At 43.0% G+C, this 24,941-nt stretch overlaps 1 protein-coding gene across 3 annotated transcripts in view; it reads right to left on the bottom strand.

Annotated features, from left to right (window-relative positions):
- Positions 1-24,941, bottom strand: part of LOC143960051 (cationic amino acid transporter 2-like) — a 76,120-nt gene that overhangs the window by 31,668 nt on the left and 19,511 nt on the right. For all 3 annotated transcript variants that reach the window (XM_077468325.1, XM_077468326.1, XM_077468327.1), the window contains exons 2-4: positions 15,765-16,140; positions 7,570-7,725; positions 3,651-3,816 (exon numbers count right to left, since the gene is read on the bottom strand). In XM_077468325.1, the coding sequence (XP_077324451.1) occupies positions 3,651-3,816; positions 7,570-7,725; positions 15,765-16,140 (698 nt within the window). The remainder of the gene's footprint in view (positions 1-3,650; positions 3,817-7,569; positions 7,726-15,764; positions 16,141-24,941) is intronic.

Here is a 24,941-nt window from a genome sequence, read left to right as displayed (position 1 = left end):
AAATTTCGTTTTTTCCTCAGAACAGTAAAAGGGGTTCTGAGGGATGATTGTGCAGGTTTAACTTTTGCCTCAGTTTGGCTGGGCTGTGTTAGGGTTCTGCCTGGTCATGTGTACAGTTAGGTGCACATGGCAGGATCAGAACCAGGCCTGGTATCAGCGTTCCTTGCAGCCAATCAGTGGGTGAGTCTGGCCCCGCTGAGGAGTCTGGGGAAGGGTACTTAAGAGGCTGGAGTCGTGTTCGGGGTTCGTTCATTAGGCCAGAGCGGCCTGTTCCTGTAGCTGGACTGGGGTAGCCCCACGAGGGGTCCCGGTCGCGGGAGTGTGTGCTACCCCTCAACATGGTCAGTTTGACTAGCCCCATTAGACCCGCATGGTCTGGGGTAAGGATCCATCTGTTCCCGAGTCTCGGAACTGGCTGGTCCATGCGCAGTAACTGAGGGAGGATTCAAGGCATCCGGGTGTGCTCTCAACTTGGAGGGGCACCGCAGCCCAAGTAAGCGATCGGGGGAGGACTCTTCAGAGGAGGGCCAACAAGCTAGCATCCCAAGAAGTGCCTGGTTGCTGGGTTGTCAAGGACACTAATGGATCCATGCTTTCCCAGTACTGCCAAGGAGACAGAGAACGTTCCAGGTACTGAGGAAAGGTTCCTGTTCACTTTTAGTTGCAACATGTTCAAGGTTAGAGACTTTGCAAGTTCTGGATTAAAGTGCTGACTGCCGTAATCTCTGGCTAGAGATTTGTTCAGCTTTGGAACGCTCAGCTGCGAGTGGCTACTCTCTGGGTTGTATTAGAGACTTTCTAGTGATTAGCAGTTCAAGGTGCCTGAGTTTCTTCACCCTTGCCCTCTGTTCCCATATGAGACTGTGTTTGTTGGATGTTACCCCTGCAAATAAAAACCTTTCTAAAGGACTTTTATGGTGTCAGCGTCCAAAGTCATTGGGTACTAACCCTGGGAACCCCTAGACCAGGAAGAACAAGCCAAGCGGAGGTAACCGGTAAGCCCAAAAGTCTGAGGGTTATGGACGCTACATATGTAATGCTTACTTGCTCTGTGTTGAACTTTTGCACAGATCAGCCCTGTTCCTCCTCTTCCTGGGTCCCCCCACTGGTGCTCCTGGTTCCTCCTGCACTCTTGTTCTGGAGGCACTCATGGGTGCTTCCTCCTGAGCCAGCTCTGTGTGTCCATTGACACACAAACCGCAGTTTGGACCCACTCCCTGCTCTCTCCTCACTGGCTGTGCTTACAGTCTCTCTGTCCAATGAGGAGGGAGAGAACCGCAAGTAAGTGTTTCAGGGAGTGTTGCATGCAGAAGATTTTTTACCTTAATGCATAGAATGCATTAGGGTAAAAAAAACCTGTACCTTTAGAACTACTTTAGGTAAATCTTATTTTTCATTCATTTTTACATTCTTTTTAGTTTGTTGTTATTACTTAGTTTCCTATGATCATTGTCAATTCATTTAAAATGAACAGTGGCAGGCAATTAGAGATCTGATTATTAAATTCTGAGCTCAAGCACCATAGCACTATACATAATATTCTGGGAAATCAACACCTACCCTGACAAAAAGATTGTAAACCTTTGTTTTTTTTTTTTTTTTAAATAACAAAGATATCATACTTACCTCCGCTGTGCAGTTCATTTTGCACAGTGTGGCCCCGAACCTCGTCTTCTGGGGTCCCCCGGCGGCGCTAGTGGCTCCTCCTCGCATCGGTAAACCTCCTGGGAGAAGCGCTCTCCCAGGGGGTTACCTTGTGACACAGAATGCCAGACTCGGCCCCGCCCCCGACACCCGCATCATTGGATTTGATTGACAGCAGTGTGAGCCAATGGCTGCGCTGCTATCAATCTGTCCAATTAGATTGGATAGATAGCTAGAACCACAGGCAGAGAGGTACAGGGCATCTCCGCTGACGGAACAAACATGCTCAGGTGAGTAAAATGGGGGGGGGGGGGTTAGGGTGGTCAGTGTCTGAAGTTTTTTCACCTTAATGCATCCTTAACCACTTAAGGACTAGGCCTCTTTTTCAGACTCAGTGTTTACATGTTTAAAACAGGTTTTTTTTGCTAGAAAATTACTTAGAACCCCCACACATTATATATATTTTTTCTAACACCCTGGAGAATAAAATGGCTGTCATTGCAATACTTTTTTTCACACTGTATTTGCGCAGCGGTCTTACAAGCGCACTTTTTTTGTAAAAAATTCACTTTTTTGAATAAAAAAATAAGACAACAGTAAAATTAGCCCAATTTTTTTATATTGTGAAAGATAATGTTATGCCCAGTAAATTGATACCCAACATGTCACGCTTTAAAATTGCGCCCGCTCGTGGAATGGCATCAAACTTTTACCCTCAAAAATCTCCATAAGCGACATTTAAAAAATTATACAGGTTTAATGTTTTGCGTTACAGAGGAGATCTGTGGCTAGAATTATTGTTCTCGCTCTATCGATCGCGGCGATACCTCACATGTGTGGTTTGACTACCGTTTCCACATGCGGTCGCTACTCACGTATGCGTTTGCTTCTGTGCGTGAGCTCATCGGGACGGGGTGTTTTAAAAAAACTTTTTTTACTTAATTTTATTTATTTTTACACTGTTTTAAAAAAAAAAATTGGATCACTTTTATTCCTATTACAAGGAATGTAAACATCCCTTGTAATAGAAAAAAACATGACAGTTCCTCTTAAATATGAGATCTGGGGTCAAAAAGTCCTCAGATCTCATATTTGGACTTAAATGCAATAAAAAAAAAAAAAAAAAAATGTCATTTGAAAAAATGACATTGAACAAAATGTTCCATTAAGAGGTATGGGCGGAAGTGACGTTTTGACGTTGCTTCCGCCCTCCTATGGTATAGAGACGAGTGGAGGCCATCTTAGCCTCACTCGTTTCCATACCCAGCAACATGAAGGACCCGATCGCCTCCGCTGCTACCGACGGCTTCAGTAAGTGACGGAGGGCGATGGAGAGCGGCGGGAGTGGGGGTGGCACCTCTCCCGCCACCGATAACGGTGATCTCGCATCGAACCCGCCGTGGAGACCACCATTATCGTAAACAGGACCGCCTCCTGTAAAGAGGAATATCTCTGTTGTGGCAGCAGTTGCTGTCATTACCGAGATATCCCTCTTCAAAGTACCGATGTATATATACAGGAGGCGGTCCTTAAGTAGTTAATGCACCCTTAAAGGGGTTACAACCCCTTTAAGGTGACTGAGTGATCTATTTGCCTATAGCAGTGGTGGCGAACCTTGGCACCCCAGATGTTTTGGAACTATATTTCCCATGATGCTCATGCACTCTGCAGTGTAGTTGAGCTTCATGGGAAATGTAGTTCCAAAACATCTGGGTTGCCAAAGTTCGCTACCACTGGCCTATAGGGTATGTTTTTGACTCTCATTAGAACCAAAGAAGTGGCATGGATGAGAATTAAAATGTTTTCAACATTACAGAACAAGTCCAGCTGAATGTGACTATATACTGCTAGATAGACGTACACCCCATTGTGAGTATCTTCTTCCTGCTCCCATCCGGGCTTTATAAGACACCATTCTCACTTTGTCCATAGATATACAGAACAAAACATTTACAAGCTTGTAATAGTATATATATATATGTAAAATATTGAATTTCCAGGCAAACCTCAAGCGATTGATCGCGTCATCAAGCTCGTTCTGTGTGATCTCCCAGTTTCTCAGGTCACCCTTAACACATCCGCTGATAATCACAAACACCAACACCATTATGTTGATAGTTGTAAAGATTTTGTTCACTGTGGTTGACTCTTTCACACCAAAGGAAAGAAGACCTGGAATGGGAAAGAACTACTGTTTGCATGTATGAGTTGCAAAAAAGCATGTATTCTAGATATTCATTATACTATTAATGCCATCAAGGGAACTCAGTTTACCCTGAATCTGTTTGCTTTTTAAAGCATCAATCCATCTAAAAACTACATTTAGATACAGTGCCTTGCGAAAGTATTCAGCCCCCTTGAACTTTCCAAACTTTTGCCACATTTCCGGCTTCAAACCTAAAGATATAAAATTTTAATTTTTTGTGAAGAATCACCAACAAGTGGCACACAATTGTGAAGTGGAACGAAATCTATTGGATTTTTGAAACTTTTTTAGCAAATAAAAAACTGAAAAGTGGCGCGTGCAAAATTATTCGGCCCCTTTACTTTCAGTGCAGCAAACTCACTCCAGAAGTTCAGCGAGGATCTCTGAATGATCCAATGTTGTCCTAAATGACTGATGGTGATAAATAGAATCCACCTGTGTGTAATCAAGTCTCTGTATAAATGCACCTGCTCTGTGATCATCTCAGGGTTCTGTTGAAAGCGCAGAGAGCATCATGAAGACCAAGGAACACACCAGGCAGGTCCGTAATACTGTTGTGGAGAAGTTTAAAGCCGGATTTGGATACAAAAAGATTTCCCAAGCTTTAAACATTCCAAGGAGCACTGTGCAAGTGATCATTTTGAAATGGAAGGAGTATCAGACCACTGAAAATCTACCAAGACCTGGCCGTCCCTCTGAACTTTCAGCTCAGACAAGGAGAAGACTGATCAGAGATGCAGCCAAGAGGCCCATGATCACTCTGGATGAACTGCAGAGAACTACAGCTGAGGTGGGAGAGTCTGTCCATAGGACAACAATCAGTCGTACACTGCACAAATCTGGCCTTTATGGGAAAGTGGCAAGAAGAAAGCCATTTCTCAAAGATATCCATAAAAAGTCTCGTCTAAAGTTTGCCACAAGCCACCTGGGAGACACACCAAACATGTGGAAGAAGGTGCTCTGGTCAGCTGAAACCAAATCGAACTTTTTGCCCACAATGCAAAACGATATGTTTGGCGTAAAAGCAACACAGCTCATCACCCTCAACACACCATCCCCACTGTCAAACATGGTGGTGGCAGCATCATGGTTTGGGCCTTCTTTTCTTCAGCAGGGACAGGGAAGATGGTTAAAATTGAGGGGAAGATGGATGCAGCCAAATACAGGACCATTCTGGATGAAAACCTGTTGAAGTCTGCAAAAGACCTGAAACTGGGACGGAGATTTATCTTCCAACAAGACAATGATCCCAAACATACAGCAAAATCTACAAAGGAATGGTTCACAAAGTCAAAGTCCAGACCTGAATCCAGTCGAGAATCTGTGGAAAGAGCTGAAAACTGCTGTTCACAAACGCTCTCCATCCAACCTCACTGAGCTTGAGCTGTTTTGCAAGGAAGAATGGGCAATAATTTCAGTCTCTCGATGTGCAAAACTGATAGAGACATACCCCAAGCGACTTGCAGCTGTAATTGCAGCAAAAGGTGTCTCTACAAAGTATTAACGCAAGGGGGCCGAATAATTTTGCACGCCCCACTTTTCATTCTTTTATTAGTTAAAAAAGTTTCAAAAATCCAATAGATTTAGTTCCACTTCACAATTGTGTCCCACTTGTTGGTGATTCTTCACAAAAAATTTAAATTTTATATCTTTATGTTTGAAACCTGAAATGTGGCAAAAGGTTGAAAAGTTCAAGGGGGCCGAATACTTTCGCAAGGCACTGTATAGGTGGAGCCTGGTGAGGGAATCAGCCTCTGGCTTCTTATCGGTGTGCAGTACTACAACAGGAAGATCTCCTTATTTTGTTACACTCAGAGTTTTGGGTGTTTCCCCCACCTTTCTGCATTCCTGTTACATTTTTCATAATATAAATGAAATGAAGAATGCAAGGACAAATGGGAGCCCCTTATAATAGGTACATCAGGTATGCAGACCCTGGAACTCCAGCGCAGATATCTAACTGAGTCCCAGAGAGATAAAGGGAGATAATGGGTACAGCAGGCTTGAAGACCTAGGAACAAAAGCATTTAACTCAATAATAGAGCTCCAGGGAGATCTATGTTTTTAGTTTTTAAAGTGTTACCAAACCCACAACAGTAAAATCAGTCTGTATATGCAGTAAAGCATGCTTGTTATACTCGCTGTGGAACCTAAGGGGTTAATCTTACAAATTGTGTAAAAAGGCTCTTTGATCCTGTCTTCTCTGATCTTCCCTTTCCTCCACTGTCCCAATCCTTCTTCTAGAACAGAGCCTTGGGGGCACTCTGCACATGCTCAGTTTGGTGTATATTGCTAGAGAGTTTTTTTTTTTTTCTTGGGAGAGTGCATGCGATCAGTACAGGGCCAGTCAGCACTGTCCAGACAGAGGGTCAGAGGTCCTGTAGCCTCATAGAACAATCTGGGGAGAATGAAAACTCCTCTTAAAAACTTTAACCAGTGCTCGGCTGGACACTGATAGAAGTCACAAGACTGATATACTGTATACTGCTGATGAGAAAAAGTGTTTAGCAGTTTATATTTACTAAAATCACTGCATTTTATGTACTGTGGAAGACCAGATATAGTGAATGCAGGGTCCTGGGTTTAGTAACACTTTAAAGTGATTGTATACCCGCACATGTGAAAAAAAACCCTGTAAGGCAAAGGCATGATGAGCTAGTATTAGTACTAGCTCTTTATGAAATACTTACCTTAGAACGAGGTCCCCGATCGCAGCCCGGTCCACACTGAGGAAGCTGACATTTTGCCCTCTGCATTTCTTCCGGGTTTGCGGCTCCGGCGCTGTGAGTGGCCGGAGCTGCAATGACGTCACTCCCACGCATGCGTGCAGGAGTTTTCTTCACAGCAAGGTCCGGCAGCATCTGCGGGACCTTCAGCCGGTTAGTGTTAAAACCCCTACCATGTTTTTATTACTGTCTGTGCCCCCCAGGGCTCTTACCTATTGTCTGCTTTATCCCAAAAAATAAAAAAATGGGCTTTACTGACACCTTAAACCACCTGATAATATCTTACTTTTGGTTTTACATACAGTTTAACTAGCGATTAAAAATATAAACTTTGGGTTGACTGGCCCTTTAATCCCTTCTTGGCACAGGGTTATTAAAGCTGGATTCTTATACCAAAATTTAGAAGCGTCAGTATTGATTGGTTCATTTTCACAAAAACTTAATTTGCCCACCCTAAATATTTTTTTAATTGCATATAAGGCTTTAATTTGGATACATAGGTTTAAACAATTCCCTGCGTCAGATTTATAATCTGATATATGGACAAAAATGTGAAAATTGCATATTTTGGTTATTTTAAATCTTACAGTTTTAAATGTATATTTCTTTTTACATAATGTAACATTTTATAAAGCCGCCCATACATGGATAGAAATTTGGCCGGTCCAGCAAGGATCAAATATCTAAAGGTTGTCTACGACTCTGTATGAATTCCTCCCATATCTCTTTCTTTCTGTTTAGCTAAAGCTACACAATGATCATTATCGGTATAGGAAAGGAACCTGTCACAATAGCGATTCTATTGAGGGTCACATGGTCATGTTGATTGGTTCCCAATTATTTGTCTGAAAGCTGTAGCTGTCAGTGACAGCACAGCCACACAACTACAAATGCAATGTAAAGGAGTTGTGCTCGAAAATGTTACTCTACATATTGCAGGCCACTGCAGTAAGGTTATTTACAGGTAATAACAGTTGACATATATAGAAATACCTGCAAGGAGGAGTATAAGACACACCGCAAATATATCAGGGTATTCAGCCAGCCCTGGCAGGTCCATGGGCATTATTCTCCTGAAAAAATGTCCTATTGCCTTTCCAACCAGCTCATCAAATGTGGCACTCCATGCTCGAGCAACACTAGAAGTGCCTGTTGTGAAATACAATTGGAGGACAGGTTTACTTGCAATGACAATCCTGATGACATGTACAGTAATGACACATAAAAAGCTCCACCTCTCCAGTGATGCCATATATTGGGATCCTCTTCTTCTTATTATTATTATAGAGGATTTATATAGCGCCAACCATTTACGCAGTGCTTTACAATATAAAAGGGAGACAATACAGTTACAATACAATAAAATAGAAGAGGGTTAAGAGGGCCCTGCTCAAAAGAGTTTACAATCTAACAGGGTGAAGCAAGTGGTACAAGGTGGGGAATAAGCTGATAGAAGTGGCAAAAGATTAGTTGGAGGTGTGATAGGCTTCCCTGAAGAGATGAGTTTTCAGAGATCGCCTAAAGGCAGCCAGAGTAGGAAATAGCGGTAGAGGGTTCCAGAGGATGGACGAGGCTCTGGAGAAGTCTTGGAGATGAGCATGGGAGGAGAAGACATGGGAGCTTGAGAACAGGAGGTCTTAAGAAGAGCAGAGAGGATGGTTTGGGTGAGATAAGATTGGTGCTGTAGCTGGGGGCAGAGTTGTGAATGGCTTTGTATGTTGTAATTAGTATTTTGAATGTATTTTGCTGGGCGATCAAAAGCCAGTGTAAGGATTGGCGGAGAGGGTGGCAAACACTGAGTGGTTGATAAGGTAGATGAGTCTGGCAGCAGAATTTGTGATAGATAGCCTATGGAGAGGTAGGACTAGGAGGAGAGAGTTGCAATAGTCAAGGAGAGAGATAACAAGGGAGTGAATGAGTAGCTTGGTGGTTTCATTGGTTAAAAAAGGGGCGATTTTAGAGATGGTATGGAGGTGAAGTCAACAGGCATTTGACGATTGGATTTGGGACTGGCAGGACAGGTTAGAGTCTAGGATTACACCTAGTACCCTGGCATAAGGGGAGGGATTGATGATCACATTACTGATTTTGATGGAAAAGTCATGGAGGGGGGCACGGGCAGGAGGGAATACTATCAGCTTGGTTTTAGAGAGATTTCGTTTAAGGAAGTGGTGTCAGTTAGTAAGTTAGTAATGCGAGAGGAGACTGAAACAGTGAGCTGAGGAGTAGACAGATAGATTTGGGTGTCATCGGCATAGAGATGGTATTGGAAGCCATGGAAGGTTATCAAGTGACCAAGGAAGGAGGTATAGATAGAGAAGGGGTCCAAGAATGAAGCCTTGGGGGACCCCTACAGAAAAAGGAAATGGATAGGAAGAGACAGGGACGAAACCGCTTTGACACCCTGCTTGGTTGCCTCCTTCTGCCAAACAGTGCCTCCTGCCCTCCAAAGCGGTCCGAGCAAAAGAAAGGTTTTGCCTTTTACAAACCCTTTGATCTGACTGCAGATTTCTGGAGCCTCGTAGCAGTATATTTATAGTGAAAGATCTGCTAAGGTATGGCTGCATCTGACTGTTAGATCCCATACACACTATATAAGTGTTGTCTGATTTCCTTTAGATTTACCAAAACCATGTAGTGCAATGGCCTGCCTGATTGCATACAAATTGAAACGCCTAAGGTTTGACCTCATATTATATGGTTTTGGTAAATCTGAAGGAAAAAAATCTACAGAAAATTGTATAGTGTGTATCCAGCATACATCTCATTATATTTGGAGTGATGTTTGATAATGCAGCTCCTCTACTGTTCACTGTTATCTTTGCTGGAGAGAAAACTGTGCCTGAGGACTTGCAGAGCAAGGACATTCCTGCTGCTGATGCTTCATTTATTCTATGAATCTGGGCTTTCTACACTTCTGCTGCTGCTTCTGGATTAGACCTTTATCATTATGCCCTCATTAGGAAAGCAACTCTGATATGAGAAATGAAAGACCTGCCTCTACCAAGATGTCTGCCTCCTTACAGTTACGCAGTATGATACAAGGTAGAAGGGCCCGGGGCGAGAGGATTGAAAAGGAACATAGCAGAGGGCCAGCATGACAGGTGAGATAAGGGTGCACAGTAAGGGTTAAGTTAGGAGGTTAGAAGTGTGGAGCTGGAGGGGGTGGCTAAGGAAAGTAAGCAGGTGGGGAGGGGTTTCGTTTATTTAACCACTTACAGACCGGACCATTTTGCTGGTCAAAGACCAGACCACTTTTTGCGATTCGGCACTGCGTCGCTTTAACTTACAATTGCGCGGTCGTGCGACATGGCTCCCAAACAAAATTTACGTCATTTTTTTCCCACAAATAGAGCTTTCTTTTGGTGGTATTTGATCACCCCTGCGGTTTTTATTTTTTGCGCTATAAACAAAAATAGAGCGACAATTTTGAAAAAAAACGCATTATTTTTTACTTTTTGTTATAATAAATATCCCCCAAAAATATATAAAAAAAAAAATTTTCCCTCAGTTTAGGCCAATACGTATTCTTCTAAATTTTTTTGGGTAAAAAAAATCACAATAAGCGATTATTGATTGGTTTGCGCAAAAGTTATAGCGTTTACAAAATAGGGATAGTTTTATGGCATTTTTATTAATAATTTTTTTTTTTTTTTACTAGTAATGGCGGTGATCTTTATTGTGACTGCGATATTGTGGCGGACAGATCGGACATTTTTGACACATTTTTGGGACCATTGTCATTTATACAGTAATCACTGCTATATAAATGCAGTGATTCTTATGTAAATGACACTGGCAGTGAAGGGGTTAACCAGTGGGTGGCAGTGTAGGGGTTAAGTGTTCCTAGGGGTGTGTTACTAACTGTGGGGGGGTTGGGCTTTCATTTAGTGAACACTGATCTCTGCTCCAATCACATAGAGCAGAGATTAGCGTCACTAGTTGCTAGCCAGAATGGAGATATGCTGTTTACACGGCATTTCCTCCATTCAGCCGTCCCGTGAGACGATCGCGGGTATGCCTGCGGCAATCGAGTCCGCGGGACCCGCGACTGGACTCACGGGGGTCCCGACCGGTGGCGCTCTCGCGGTGGCAGGGCGGCATTGAAGATTGGATGTACCTGAACGCCAATATGCCTGCCCGTGCCATTCTGCCGATGTACATCGCTGTGCGCTGGTCGGGAACCGGTTAAGGAAGTGGAGGGGTTCCCGGGCAGCATTGCGGGGAGTGCCAGGCGAGTGGAAGTTTTGAGTGTTGTTTTTTGTTGGTGGTGGTGGTCGTGGTGGTGGTCTTGTATGGTGGTAACTAACCCATGAGATGGAAGTGTGGGGGACTCATTAGTGCCATAGGCTCCCTTGGTGCACAGCTAACATGGGTTAGCTGAGGATGGTAAGGTGGACACTGTGGGCAATGAGTTGTCTCTGGGCTGAAGTTATCACGGCCGGAGGCCTAGTACGGTAGCAGGTCCGCAGTGTAGATGTGGAACAGTCATTTGGGGAAGTGCCATACAAGAGAACCTGGTGAAAAACTGATACTTTGAGTTTGTTGTTATGGTTAAAGTTTTATATATGATTCATATTTGTAAATAAAAGGCTGCTATGGCCAGTTATACCCTAAGTAAAGAGTGGTCATTATAGGTAAGACGATGGGGAATAAGGTTGGGGGGCATAATTAAATGGCGGCAGTCATTATGAAAGGAGGTGTACATCTTATCTATACTGTAGATAAAGGGAAAAAGATCAGTTGCAGAGAACCAAAAGGCAATACTAGTTAGTGACTAGTCCTTTGTCCTCTTTTGAACACAGCTTCCACAGTACATGTCCTCTTGAATAAGTCTGGTAGTGTAATAATAAACAATAGGTGTACGCTACACTGCTCTAGAATTGTGGTTTTGATTCCAACTGGGATACAATGAGCCTGAAATTTGTATTTGTTCCCCACAGTCTCAAACTAAAAAAAAAAAAAAAAAAAGAGTTAATTTGGCTTCCACCCAACAACTATGTATTTGTGACTGTGTAAGTGCAATTAAGCTGTAAGCTCCTTTATAAGCAGAGACTGATGTGAATGGCGCAGTGTTCCCTGTGAAGCTCTTCTGAATGTCAGGACTTCAAATTATAAAGCTAATCTCTTTGTCAAACAGCTACTTTCACAGCTTAAAATGGACATTTCATTTTGCAAGTCTGCATGTATAAATACCTGACATGTTATAATATACAGCAACGTTGTTTCTAAACTTCTATACTTTTTATCATTGATAAGCCATTTTTGAGTTTTAATTAGGTCTCTCTGTCTAAGGGCTTGTTTACACTGGTGGCAGCCCTTTTCAGAGCAGAGTTGGCTGGCTACTGGGACGCCATATGTACTCTTCAGCACCCGTTTAAACCCTAAAAAGCCAGCACTACCATGGTTACAGGACGGCTGCGGCACAGCCCCATTCATTTAAATGGCAGTACTGGCCGACGAGTGCAACAGGGAGTTTACTTTATTCTGCAGCATGTGTACAGCCCCCTCTGGTTGCATTGGTAGGTTAAGGGGGATGGTAAAACTGCAGCTCAACCACCAGCTGCATGATGTGTTTAATCTGTTGTGGGCAAGTCGCCTTTCCTCATTCTCCTCTTCCTTAGTGAATAAACTGCACCAGTGTAGCTCTGAAGCAAGTCACAAGGTGAGAGGCTGCAACAAGGGCTAATTTGTGTCAGACATTTATGAGTACAGCTACAAACTGCATGGGCACCAGGACTTACATGAGGGTGGCATTTCTGAGCCAGTTTTGCAGATGGATTGTGGTAGAACTCCACTCTGCCACCTCTGACTCTCACCCTTCACTCCCACTCCCTACCTGGGATAGCTTTGCTTTCAGCGGCTCCAAGGGCTAGCAGATCCCTGCATGTACTCACAGTGGGTACAGATCTCCAGAATCTGAGAGCGAGAATGATATCCCTGCAAGGCAGAGAGCCGTCTACACAGGGAGGTACTAGAGCCAGGCTAGGTAGGAGAGAGAGAGATGTGAGGAAGCTTTGGGAGGGGGGGCAGGGTGGATATTGCACACTGTGCATGGTGCACCCCTAAACTCTGAACGTAGTGCACTCCCGAACGCTGCACTCTGTAGCACACTCCTGAACTCTGCACTCTGTATGTAGCGCACACCTGAACTCTGCACTCTGTATGTAGCGAGCTCCTTAAGTCTGCACACTGTACATAACGCACTCCTGATGTCTGCACTCTGTACATAGCACACTCCTGATATCTGCACTCTGTACGTAGCACACTCCTAATTTCTGCATGTAGCACACGTTAAATCTCTGCACTCTGTATGAAGTGCACTCCTGAACTTTGCGCTCTGTATGTAGCACACTCCTGAACTCTGCACTCTGTACATTGCACTCTCCTAATTTCTGCATGTAGCACACTTCTAATCTCTGCACTCTGTATGTAGCGCACTCCTAAACTCTGTACCCTATGCGTAGTACACTCCTGAACTTTGCACTCAGTATGTAGTGCACTCCTGAACTTTGCACTCTGTATGTAGTGCACTCCTGAACTCTGCACTCTGTACATAGAACACTCCTGAACTCTGCATTTTGTACATAGAAACACTCCTGAACTCTGCAATCTGTATGTAATGCACTCCTGAAACCTCTGTTCAGTGCCCCACTCTGTGCAGCACCCCAGATTCATCCGGCCCCTTGAGGGAAACCATACTGTTGATGTGGCCCACAATGAAATTGAGTTTGACACCCCTGCTCTAGATGATGCCTGAACAAACATGGTGCTGTCTGGACAGAAAATCAGATGAAGGCGTTATCTGAGGGAGTATGGCGATTTCAGTAAGAGGTAATAAATAATGCATTTAACATGAAAAATTATATCTGATGATAGAGCCACATTAGATAAATATATATGGCGGCAAAGACAGTGGGCTTCAATGCACACAGGCACGCTTATGTGTCCAGGGGCAACAGAGATTTCTGTGCTAAGAGTGTGCTCACTGTGGGCTCCGAACACAGTGACTGAGCTGTTTTTAACAGCTCTCAGTCTCTACTAATGATTGGGAGGCGGCGGGACTGGCTCCCAATAATATGACCACTGTGACAGTGGTCACATGATATATTGGTCCTTCCATGGCTGTTATAGGGACACCGGGGCAGGATGGGAAAGAGTTAATTACATATTAATTTACTGTTTTACCTGATATAGGATTTGCAGTTGTGTACAGCCTGTAGCAAAACACCCTTGTTCCACACTGCACAGCCAGGCTGGTGACAGCCGGCTAACAAATTATCTTCCAGTAACACCTCTTTGCCTGTAGTTTGTTAACTTGACAATGAATCAGAGTTGTTATCTCCTTGGTTTATGGTACAGAGAGGAGATCTCAGAAGCAAAAAGCTGAACCAGGAAACAGCACTTCTAGAACATGCAGTATGGCAGACGTGTGTAAAATAACTACTTTAGAAAGTAATGTAGGTATACAATAGATGTGTTCCCCTTGTATTTTTAAAGGATAGCTTTATAACAAAATTGAAGGACTCGTTCATACTATGCAGTGTGTGTTATTGTGTGCATATTGTGTGTGTGCTTTGTGAGAGCCCACTGCCAAACACTACAGTGTATTAACACACTGCAGTGCTTGCTTTTACTTACCGGTACTTAAAAAATACTCCTATGTAATTCTATACACTTTTGTTAGTGTACACCAACACAACTGTGAACTGCAGCCATAGAACATAAGGTAATTCTCCCTGTACTTGTGTAGCACCCTCTACTTAGGTAGGTGCTAGAGTTGAGATTTTGTCAGTGCAGGTAAATTTAGGCAGGCCTAGCTGAAAACTGTTTGTTTTGTTCTGTGGCTGGGAGTGGCTTAGAGTAGGCTGGTGACTCAGAGCTAGTTTCATCTTTCGTTTACCTCCCTTCTGCTTCTAGAAGGAAGGTGAGGAAGAGAGGTGGAGCTGTCTGGGATTGTTTAGGGAGCCCTGACCAATCCCCAACCTAGATTGGCAGGGGGAAGGCCTCCTTAAATACCCAGGGTTAGGAGCTGGGGAGGAGTTTTGTTTGGGTGGAATAACTGGAGATGGAGTTTTAGGCTGTCAGGCCTTGGAGGGAGTCCCCCAGTCTGGGGGGGGTGACCTTGGGCCAGGCACTCGGCGGTGAACAGGAACCCCATACAACCCAAGGGGTGTCCTGAACAGGAGCAGAAGAGGACAGCGGGGAATATTGCTGGGCAAGTCTAAAGGAGGCATTCATCAGGTGTCGGTGAGTGGCAGGCACAGCTGGGATGCTGGAGCAGACTGGGAGTGTGCAGTCTGAGATGGATGTAAAGCCAGCAGGAGAGACTGTGATGTTATTGGCAGTGAAGTCGGGCTGCTGCAGTCGGGAGGACTGTCAGAGTCTGCAAAGGGCTGACTTGGATCAGTAGTCCACCAAAGAAATAATGGTGGTCACACAAAATATTTACACTTTGGGCCCAATTTGGACATTTTCACTTAGGGGTGTACTCACTTTTGTTGCCAGCGGTTTAGATATTAATGGCTGTGTATTGAGTTATTTTGAGGGGACAGCAAATTTACACTGTTATACAAGCTGTACACTCACTACTTTATGTTGTAGCAAAGTGTAATTTTTTCAGTGTTGTCAAATATTTACAAAAATGTGAGGGGTGTACTCACTTTTGTGAGATACTGTAACTGACATTTTTTTTTCTGTTCAGTTTCTGTTATACATTTTTGCAAATAAATAATAAGTGATAGGCTGCACTGATAGGCACTGATGAGGCTGCACTGATATGCAGCACTGATAGGCGGCACTAATGGGCATTGATATGCAGCACTGATGACCACTGATATTCAGCACGGATGGGCACTAATGGGGCTGCACTGATAATCAGGGCACTGATGATTATCTGTGTACATGTCCCCTGTCATGGTTGTGGGCTACCGGCTCTCCTCTCCTCACACTGTGACAGCATGTGAGGAAAAGAGAGCCGATAATCGGCTTCTCTGTTTACATTGTGATCAGCTGTGATTGGAAACAACTGATCGCGTGGTAAAGGGTCACTGTGATTGGCCCTTTACCACAATCTGGTAAATGAGCGAGCCACACTGTAGCCGTCTTTTGGTTATTGCGTGATTAGGAAGTAGTTAAAATGAAATGAGAAATTATGAAAAGGCTCTAATAGAAAAAAGAAATCTTGCCTATAACATAGGAAAGTATCAGGTTCCACCCAGTAATGAAGGCCCAAAGCTCTCCCACTGTCACGTAGCTGTATAGGTAGGCAGATCCTGTGAGTGGTACACGGGCTCCAAACTCCGCATAGCATATTCCTGCAAGCACAGAGGCCAAGGCTGCAATCAGGAAGGATAGGATGATGCTGGGCCCAGAGTCCACCTTGGCCACTTCCCCTGCTAGGACATATACACCAGCCCCTAGAGTGCTTCCCACACCCAGAGCCACGAGGTCCACCGAGGACAGGCAGCGGCACAGCCCGGAGCCCTCTACTGCTTCTGGCGTCACTCTCTTGGTTCTTGTTAGACTTTGGTAAAATGTGTGTAGAGCATCAAACGGCGGCATCTAAAAATGAATATTGAAAATATGTCAGAAAAGGCGTTACAAATACATAAAGAAAGCTATATAAAAGTCATTAAAGTGTAATAACCAAAGCCAAATAATTTTGGAAGTTCAAACAGTCAGAGTCTCTTTCAGGTTTTCATTGCAGCCTGTGTCTCCGCTATGGAGATTCCTCCTCCCTGTATATGTCCTGGTGTCCTGTCCTTTATCATGGAGACCAAAAGTGAGGGAAGAATCTAAAAAATGGAATTGACAGTGGAACAGTAACTGAACTGAGGGGTAAATATTTCATTAGGATTACATACTGTATATATTTATTTTACACCACATTGCCAGGGACCCAAACTGTTTCTCAGTTCTACTGATATGACATTTGATTGAAATCTCTTTCAACCGGTGCTGCCTTGGCATTCATTAATTCCCACTGAACTTTGGAGTGTTTGGTTCAATTTGAGTGGGATTTTTTTAGGTCGATTTTGCGTTTAGTGAAATGTTACTCACATATAGTAAATGTCTTTGTTCATAAGGACTCAATCACATGTGCAGATCGCTTTTCAGAGGGCAATTAACAGGCTGTGAGATGGCGATATGTCACCTCCTCAATGGCTGTTTTAACCCACTGTGCATTGCACACAGTTTCAGGCCATTGGTGCCACAGCCCCATAAACTTGAATGGGTCATGTTTGGTGGCCGTACTGGTCACTGAAAGTAACATGGCATTCAATGTTTACTGCAGCCACGAAACAAAGCATCGCTGTGTGCAGCACTGAGTGGCTGCATTTCTGTGATTAGGTGGCCAGTTCTGGGAAGATAAAATAGTGGCTCAACTATCTTCTTTTAATGCTTCCTGCTTGAACAAACCCTAATGCCGTGTACACATGATTGGACTTTCCGATAGGAAATGTTGGATGTGAGCTTATTGGCGGTAAGTCCGACCTTGTGTATGCTCCATCGGACATTTGTTGTCAGACTTCCCGCCAACAAATGTTGGCTAGCAGGTTCTCAAATTTTCTGCCAACAAATGTTTGTCGTTGGACTTTCCGATCGTGTGTACACAAGTCCATCGCACAAAAGTCTAAAGTGCAAACATGCATGTTCGGAATCAAGTACGAACTGGAAGCACTCGGTCTTGTAAAACTAGCGTTTGTAATGGAGATATCACATTCGTGATGCGGCAAATTATGAAATCTCTCAATGCAGCGCATTCTCTTCTTCTTTACTGTATAATGCTATAATTATAAAGTTGCTTTGCTGCAGATATTCACAGAGTTCTGCAAAAAACATATTTTTTGTGCGTGTGTTTTTTTTATAGTGATCTCCAGAATAATATTTTTTTATTTTCTTTTTTTTTTTCTAGTGATCTCCATAATATATATATAGATACAACTACTGTATGTTTGTGTCCCTTGTTAATTTGACATTGTATTTTTGAAATGTACCTGCCTACTCACAAAAAACTGTCCTTTTTGAAGTAAAACACATAGCCAAGTATTTGTCCAAAAAAATATTTTTTTTTCATTTAATAGAGAGCACAAGGTCATAACAAAATAAAAAGGAAGGCAACGATAGAGAAACATTTGGAATTGGTGAAGCCTTTGTACCACAGGGCAGACATCAATTATTTAACTGTCAAAATTGGTAACCTGAGGAGTCCATTTAATAGGGAGCACAATACAGTCCAGGACTCCAAGAGATATGGGAGCAGCAGCAGATGACATATATGTCACGAGGCTGTGGTCTTACATCAGCCTGCGTTTTTTGCCAGACCACACCATACCCAGGCCATCACTCTTAACACTTCCTTCCAGACTTCCTTTCATGCTGCTGTGGTGGGTGGGGTGTCTGTGGTGTTGGTGGAGGTGGTGTAAGAGCATGGTCCAACTCACAGAGGTGTGTTTGATGTGTGAGTTCGCCCCTTGACCCCTTGTTTAGGGCCTGCTGAATTATCTCCTCCCCTAATTTAATGGCAGTGACGCATCCAAACGCCTCGTGGCCACCAGGGGTCGTGCTAACTGCCACAATAGCATGTCTTAGGAAAGCAGCCGTGGCCTCCCCCAGGTTCCTTGCCTTCCTGGTCCTTTTGGTTGGAGGGCGGAGGGGAGGAGCCTGTGATTTGGTCAGGCTGTTTGCCACGGCCTCCTCCTGGGTGAGACTTTCCTGTGTATGAAAATGGTACATAGTTTTAGGTTTTTAGTCATCAATCACACACAATTTTAATCTCATGACTATTGCAAATTGAATGTTAACAAATAGAAAAGGCTATCATTCTGACCCCAGCATTTTTCATTCTTGACCTAATCATTTTTGGCTACTACTGTTTATTTATATGTAAAACACTTTGTTAAATCAGAAATTTGTGATCAATAACATCTAGTTAACATCATTACATTTTTGACAAGAAATATGTTCAACAATGCTATACCTGGGTCAAGCTGGGCTCCTCCACATCTTCTTCCTAGGTGGAAGGCCCAGTTTGGACCTCAGGAGCCTCAGCTGATTTTGAAAGAAGAGTTGAGAGCAATGGTCTGGGTTCCGTCTGGTTGGACAAAATTGCTCCTGACGAGTGGTACTTCAGCCACAAAACACGTAGAGCTATCAACTGTTGTGTTTATCTTCAACTATGTTTAATTCTCCATATATTTTATCAACATTTTTCCCAATTGGGTATCCGAGCCATTTGTCAGGCAGGCACTACCTTATATCTATGGTATTATATTAACATGAATTTGGTGTACGGTGGAAACATTTTCTTGTGTTCATATTACTATGTATAGTTGTTTCATTATTTTTACTTTATTGTACCAAATATATTCTTATATGGAATCGATAATATTGAATGTATACTGTATTTATATTGATTAACTTTATGAACCAATTAATACATTTTCCCAATTGCTCACCAAATTTTATCTCATTGCACTCACTCACTTCATGTAAAGTCCCACTTTTGTTGCTCTTCTCAATATATCACTATAGGGATGGAAACATATGAGTTTACCAAATCATTGTTTCATTCAAAGTCCCATGGGATGGAAATAGGTGGCCTTACCAGGCCATAATTTCACAAAAGTCCCTAAATTCTTTCCTCCAATTAATCAAAAAACACCATGTATTATAAATATGCAGGCATCCATCTATTACCTGAAGCTGTGGTCTCAGACACTGACCTGTTGTCGACACCATTTCTACCACTTCACCCAGTACTTCCTGAACCTCTGCATTCATATCTTCATGGTGTGACTTTACCAAATCATTGTTTCATTCAAAGTTCCATGGGATGGAAATAGGTGGCCTTACCAGGCCATAATTTCATACAAGTCCCTAAATTCTTTCCTCCAATTAATCATTGAATAGGGATGGAAGTATGTGTGTTTGCTCTATTTGTTTTATGTCCAGACAGAACCCCTGCTATGCATTGACCTGCTGTTTATCCTTATGAGGTTAATTCATTTTTTACTATTTTTATTTTTTCTTTACGAATTCTTAATTGACAATATTTTGCTACCATTATAAGCCCTTGTACACACGGTCGGAGAATCCGTGAGAATGTGTCCTATCGGACCGTGTTGTCGGATAATCCGACTGTGTGTGGTATGCATCGGACTGATTCCGTCGGAATATCCGTCAGACCCACTTTTCCAACTTGTTGGAAATATTTTCCGACCAACTGGTTCGATCGGACATACTCCGATCATGTGTAGAGAATTTTGATCGGACCAAGTGCCACGCATGCTCAGATCAAATTCCTAGCTATTGGCTACTAGCCTGAATGTAGTCCCATCGTAACTAAATTTACGTCATCACGTTCTGAATGATCGGATTTTTCGACAACTTAATCCGACCATGTGTATGCAACAGTTTCGGACAAGATCCGACGGACAAAATCCGACGGATTTGGTTGTCGAAATCTCCGACCGTGTGTACAGGGGCTAAGAGTTACTTTCTTTGGTCTTATGGTGTTGATGATGGTGCATTGTCGGTCGCCATGCTGGTCTTTGGGTTTCCTTCACTTCGGGAGCTGTGACACGTCTGGTGCCCCCTCCTTGGGAGGGGTGGATGTGTCTCCACAGCGCGTCAGTGTCACACTTCCCTGGCCAGGCATGCGCGTCCCCCTGGATGCCGGTGTGTCCGTTCGGGTGATTTCCCACACTCGCACACGTTGGGGGCGGGGTTTTCGCTGATTGGTCCGGCGCTATCGCGCCCGTTCAGCGGTGTCTTTCTTTTTCCCCCCTGTGTGCGGCATGACGTTGGTGGGCGGTCTTTGTGGGGACGCCTATAAGGGCGTCATTTCGGCTGTGCCGGCTCTCAAGGCTCCCAACACACTGGATGCTCTTTAAACTGGATGATGACATTCCTTTCTCTTCAGGATCATTTATTTTTATTAGGTGCTGCTCACCATTTCAAACTTTTCCCTTCCTCACCTCTCTTTTTCACTCCCTCACACCCGTACTTATGGTGTTATAGGGGTGTTTGGTCTCTCTTTTCCAATATTCAGCAATCTTTTTGCCCTCACTCTTGGTGATCTCACTCATGTCTGCACTCTCTCTTTTCTCTAAAATCAAAAACTTCTACTATTTAATTTTTTCTTTCCCAATCCACACACACTGTTTCCCCTTCACACAATCACTTCAGCTCATTTTTTGAGGGCACCTTTTGCTTTTTATGGGCGCTTAATCTTTCACTTTACACGCAGATTTGCCTCGTGAGTTTGCGCCTTGTGGGTTACCTCTGCTGATTTGTCCGCCTCGGCTCCCGGGGATGGTGCCTCCAGGGGGCTGGCGGTGACCGACATCTAGCTACTGCCATGTTTCACCATTTCACATAAGAATGTACTCTGGGTGGGGTTTTTTTCTTACCGCCCCCCCCCCCTTTATCGTAAGTCTGCTGATAACAGACCATTTCTATACCATTTTTATTTTTAGAGAAGACACGCGCTTGCTCCTGAGGAGTGGTACCTCAGCCACGAAATACGTAGAGCTATCAACTGTCGTGTTTATCTTCAACTATGTTTAATTCTTCATTTATATTATCAACATTTTTCCCAATTGGATATCCGAACCCTTTGTCAGGCAGGCCCTATCTTATATCTATGGTTTTATATTAACATGAATTTGGTGTACGGTGGAAAAATTTTCTTGTGTTCATATTACTATGTATAGTTGTTTCATTATTTTTACTTTATTGTACCAAATATATTCTTATATGGAATCGATAATATTGAATGTATACTGTATTTATATTGATTAACTTTATGAACCAATTAATACATTTTCCCAATTGCTCACCAAATTTTATCTCATTGCACTCACGCACTTCATGTAAAGTCCCACTTTTGTTGCTCTTCTCATGGTGTTTTTTATTATTAGGTGATATGGATGTTGTGGAAGAAGCAACTCACTTTAGCGGTGCAAGTGCACAAATACTGATCAGTGAGATCATGGTGTGCAATCGTGATTTGGAAAAGATGAAACAAAACATCTATAATGTTAAAAAAAAAGGCACATCATCAATATTTTAGGCAAAATCTAAACCAAAATTTTTTTTTTTAATTGTAGTTATTGCTGTACATGTTTTTACAGTTTTAAATGAATTGCAAAGCCAAATTTTGAAGATGCACACAGTGTGTCAACATGTGCTATCTCCCATCCCATCATGGGATATCAATGTACATATTTTGTGGGTGCAACCCCTTCCTTCAAACTAAAGTAGGTGAGAGGAAGGGGTTGCACCCTCGAAACACGTTAATTGATCCCCCATGATGGGAGCTAGCACATATTGACACACACACAGTGGCTTATTTCAAAAAGTCAAAACCACTTTGCATTACAAGTGCAATGCATGTGCACTTGTAGTGTAAAGTGGATTGTCCTTTCTGAAATAAGCCCCAGTGTGTCAACATGTGCTAGCTTCCATCATGGGGGAACAATGGACGTGTTTCTTGGGTGCAACCCCTTCCCCTCACCTACTTTAGTTTGGAGGAAGGGGTTACACCCACAAAACGCGTACATTGATATCCCATGATGGGAGATGGCACATGTTGACACCCTGTGTGTTTTGTGGCTTTAGCAAAATAGATGTAGGGAAAAGACAAACATTTTAGGCATGGGATCATGAGAGAAATCCAAATTTTGAGTCCCAATTTGTGTGCATCTTCAAAATGTGGCTTTTAGAGGGGTGAGATCACCCCATCCGATGAAGGCAAAATCAACACAGTTTTGACATACTAATGTCTCATATGGCCTTCACTTTAGCAAAGTTGAACTTTGTAGTTCCTGAGTTGGAGATATGTATGTTATGTTTTTAAACATGCCTGTTTAGCCCCCAAAAAAGTCAAATTTATGTCAAACATACATGTTATACACCAAGATGTTGGTTTGTTCCAAAATCGTTTGGAGTACAATGTTTTATGCTCAACAATGTGTGGCTTCTTATTTCAATGCTCAATATCAGTTTATTTTTTTTAAGTTGGTGTAGTTACAGTGACAATGGGGGTTATTTACTAAAGGCAAAGCCACTTTGCACTTTCAAGTACACTTACAGTGCACTTGTAGTGCAAAGTAGATTTGTCTTTAGTAAATAACCCCCACTGTGCTGTAAAAGTTGCCAAAATCAGGCCATTTTAGCGACTACAAGCAATTAATTAATAGAGTTGAAAAGGTTGGTTATTTTATCATTAATGCATTACATACATTAACAACAATAACATTGTGAGTGTGTAGCAGACCCACAGCACAACATAATAGTTAGCTGAAGAAGAGATTGTCACCTCATGTATCAAATAAGTTACATTTGCACTATTGAAGCAAATGGCCAAAAATAAAAGGCCATTTGAGAACCTAGGAGACAGATAAGAAACACAAACAGTAATTCAAATGAAATATGAGTTGTATGCTTGTAAATCAATTTCCCCCCTACCCACGAAGTACTCAGCATAGTTTTGCCAGACTTTGCGGGCGCTTTGGGGGGGCAAGCCAGGATGTCCACTTTTGAGTGCCGTCAGTGATGTAGGTTCTGCAGAAAAGTTGGCCTCAGTTGCAACTGAGGCCAGATAGCTGGCTGCATTCTTGCGAAGGTAATTGTGCAGAATGCAGCAGCTCAACACAATGTGATTCAGTTTGTATTCTGCCATGTTGATGGCCATAAGGAAAAGCCTGAACCAGCTGACCATTATGCCAAAGGCATTCTCAACCACTCTTCTGGTACGGGCCAGCCAGGAATAAAAAACCCTCTGCTCTGTGGTCATGGTCCTCATGGGGAACGGCCTCATCAGATGTTCCCCCAGAGCAAAGGCCTCATCCTCCACAAACACAAACTTGAGGACCGCAACATTATCCTCCAGAGGTGGAAACCCCAAGGTGCCATTTTGGAGACACCGGTAAAACTCTGTCTGGGCGATCACTCCTCCATCAGACATACGGCCATTCTTCCCAAAGTCCAGGTATATGAATTCATAATTGGCCGTCACCACCACCAACATCACTATACTACTGAACCCCTTATAGGTAAAGTAGTACGACCCTGAGTTGGGTGATGGAAGAATCCTGACGTGCTTCCCATTGATGGCACCACCACAATTGGGAAAGTCCCACTGGTGGTGGAATTGGGAAGCCACAGTCTGCCATTCCTGTGGGTTGGAAGGAAACTGTGGAGTCAAACAAGAAAGAAAAAAATTGTACTTTTGCATATAACATTGCAAGCAGATTAGACACACACATTCTTGGCCAATATAAGTATAACATTTATTGAAATGAGTATTTAAATGAGTGAATGAAATGAGTATTTAAAGACAAAAGTATAAGATCAACTTATCAAATTATGGTGGGGGGGTAGATTTTTTGGGCAGGTAACCCTCTCCACTTCATTGAGAGCTGAATGCATAAATAATGTGTGTTACTTTGGCCAGCCCCTCCTTATTAACACTATTGACAGCCCACTGGACAGGTAAGAAATCTCATAATCCAAAAATATGAATGCAGACTGTCCAAATTGAAGCACATTTTTACATTCTGCAAATACTTAACAAGATAATAGGAGAATAAAACTTTAAACAGTACCATTTGAAAGTATTCAGGCAGGCACTTGCACTACATGCTTTGGTGAATTCACCCATAAAAATGAACACAAAAGAAGTAGGTATAGTGTGTATGGGTTTGGCAAAGTCATCAGATAGAGTATTGTTATCCATTGACTTAGCGGTTGGGGGGGGGGGTTAAAAATTAGTTTGGGCCCCAAAAAAAAGCCTTTTTTATCTTTAGGATAAAGGATAAAACTTACCCTAATATAGTCCTTCTGCAGGACTTGAATTATGGCAGAACAGGTCTCTGGAATAATAATTTCCAGGGCGTGGGGGAAGATCCCAGTCCTGAACTTGAGGTCCTGGAGACTTCTCCCCGATGCCAATTACTGCAAGGTGGTGACGAGCCTTTGTTCGGGAGAGATGGCTTGCTGCATGCAGGTGTCCTGCTTCTTAATATAAGATGACAGCAAAGCCAATAGACAGTGAAAGACAGGGTTCGTCATCCGGATATAATTCCTGAAATCATCAGGATTATTCTCCTGGAGCTCCTGCATCAAAGGCATATGAGAGAATTGGTCACGACTCATGATTAAGCAACCAATTCTTGGTCCAAGAACTCCTCCTCCTCCCCCTGTTCATGGCCTGCCCTTGGGTCAAAGTAATAACTCCAAAACCAAGGCCAACAACAGCACGATCTCTACGACAAGAATGCAACCGCAACTTGGCTAGTAAACGAACTGACAGAACGCACTGAAAATCAGAAATGACCGGGCAAGCACACAATGAA

Source organism: Lithobates pipiens, unplaced genomic scaffold (genome assembly GCF_037356315.1).
Source record: "Lithobates pipiens isolate NorthernLeopardFrog02 unplaced genomic scaffold, aLitPip1_a1.2 Scaffold_8, whole genome shotgun sequence".
Lineage (NCBI taxonomy): Eukaryota > Metazoa > Chordata > Amphibia > Anura > Ranidae > Lithobates > Lithobates pipiens.
The sequence above is the reverse complement of the archived record's forward strand: the minus strand, read 5'-3'. Positions and strand labels throughout refer to the sequence as shown.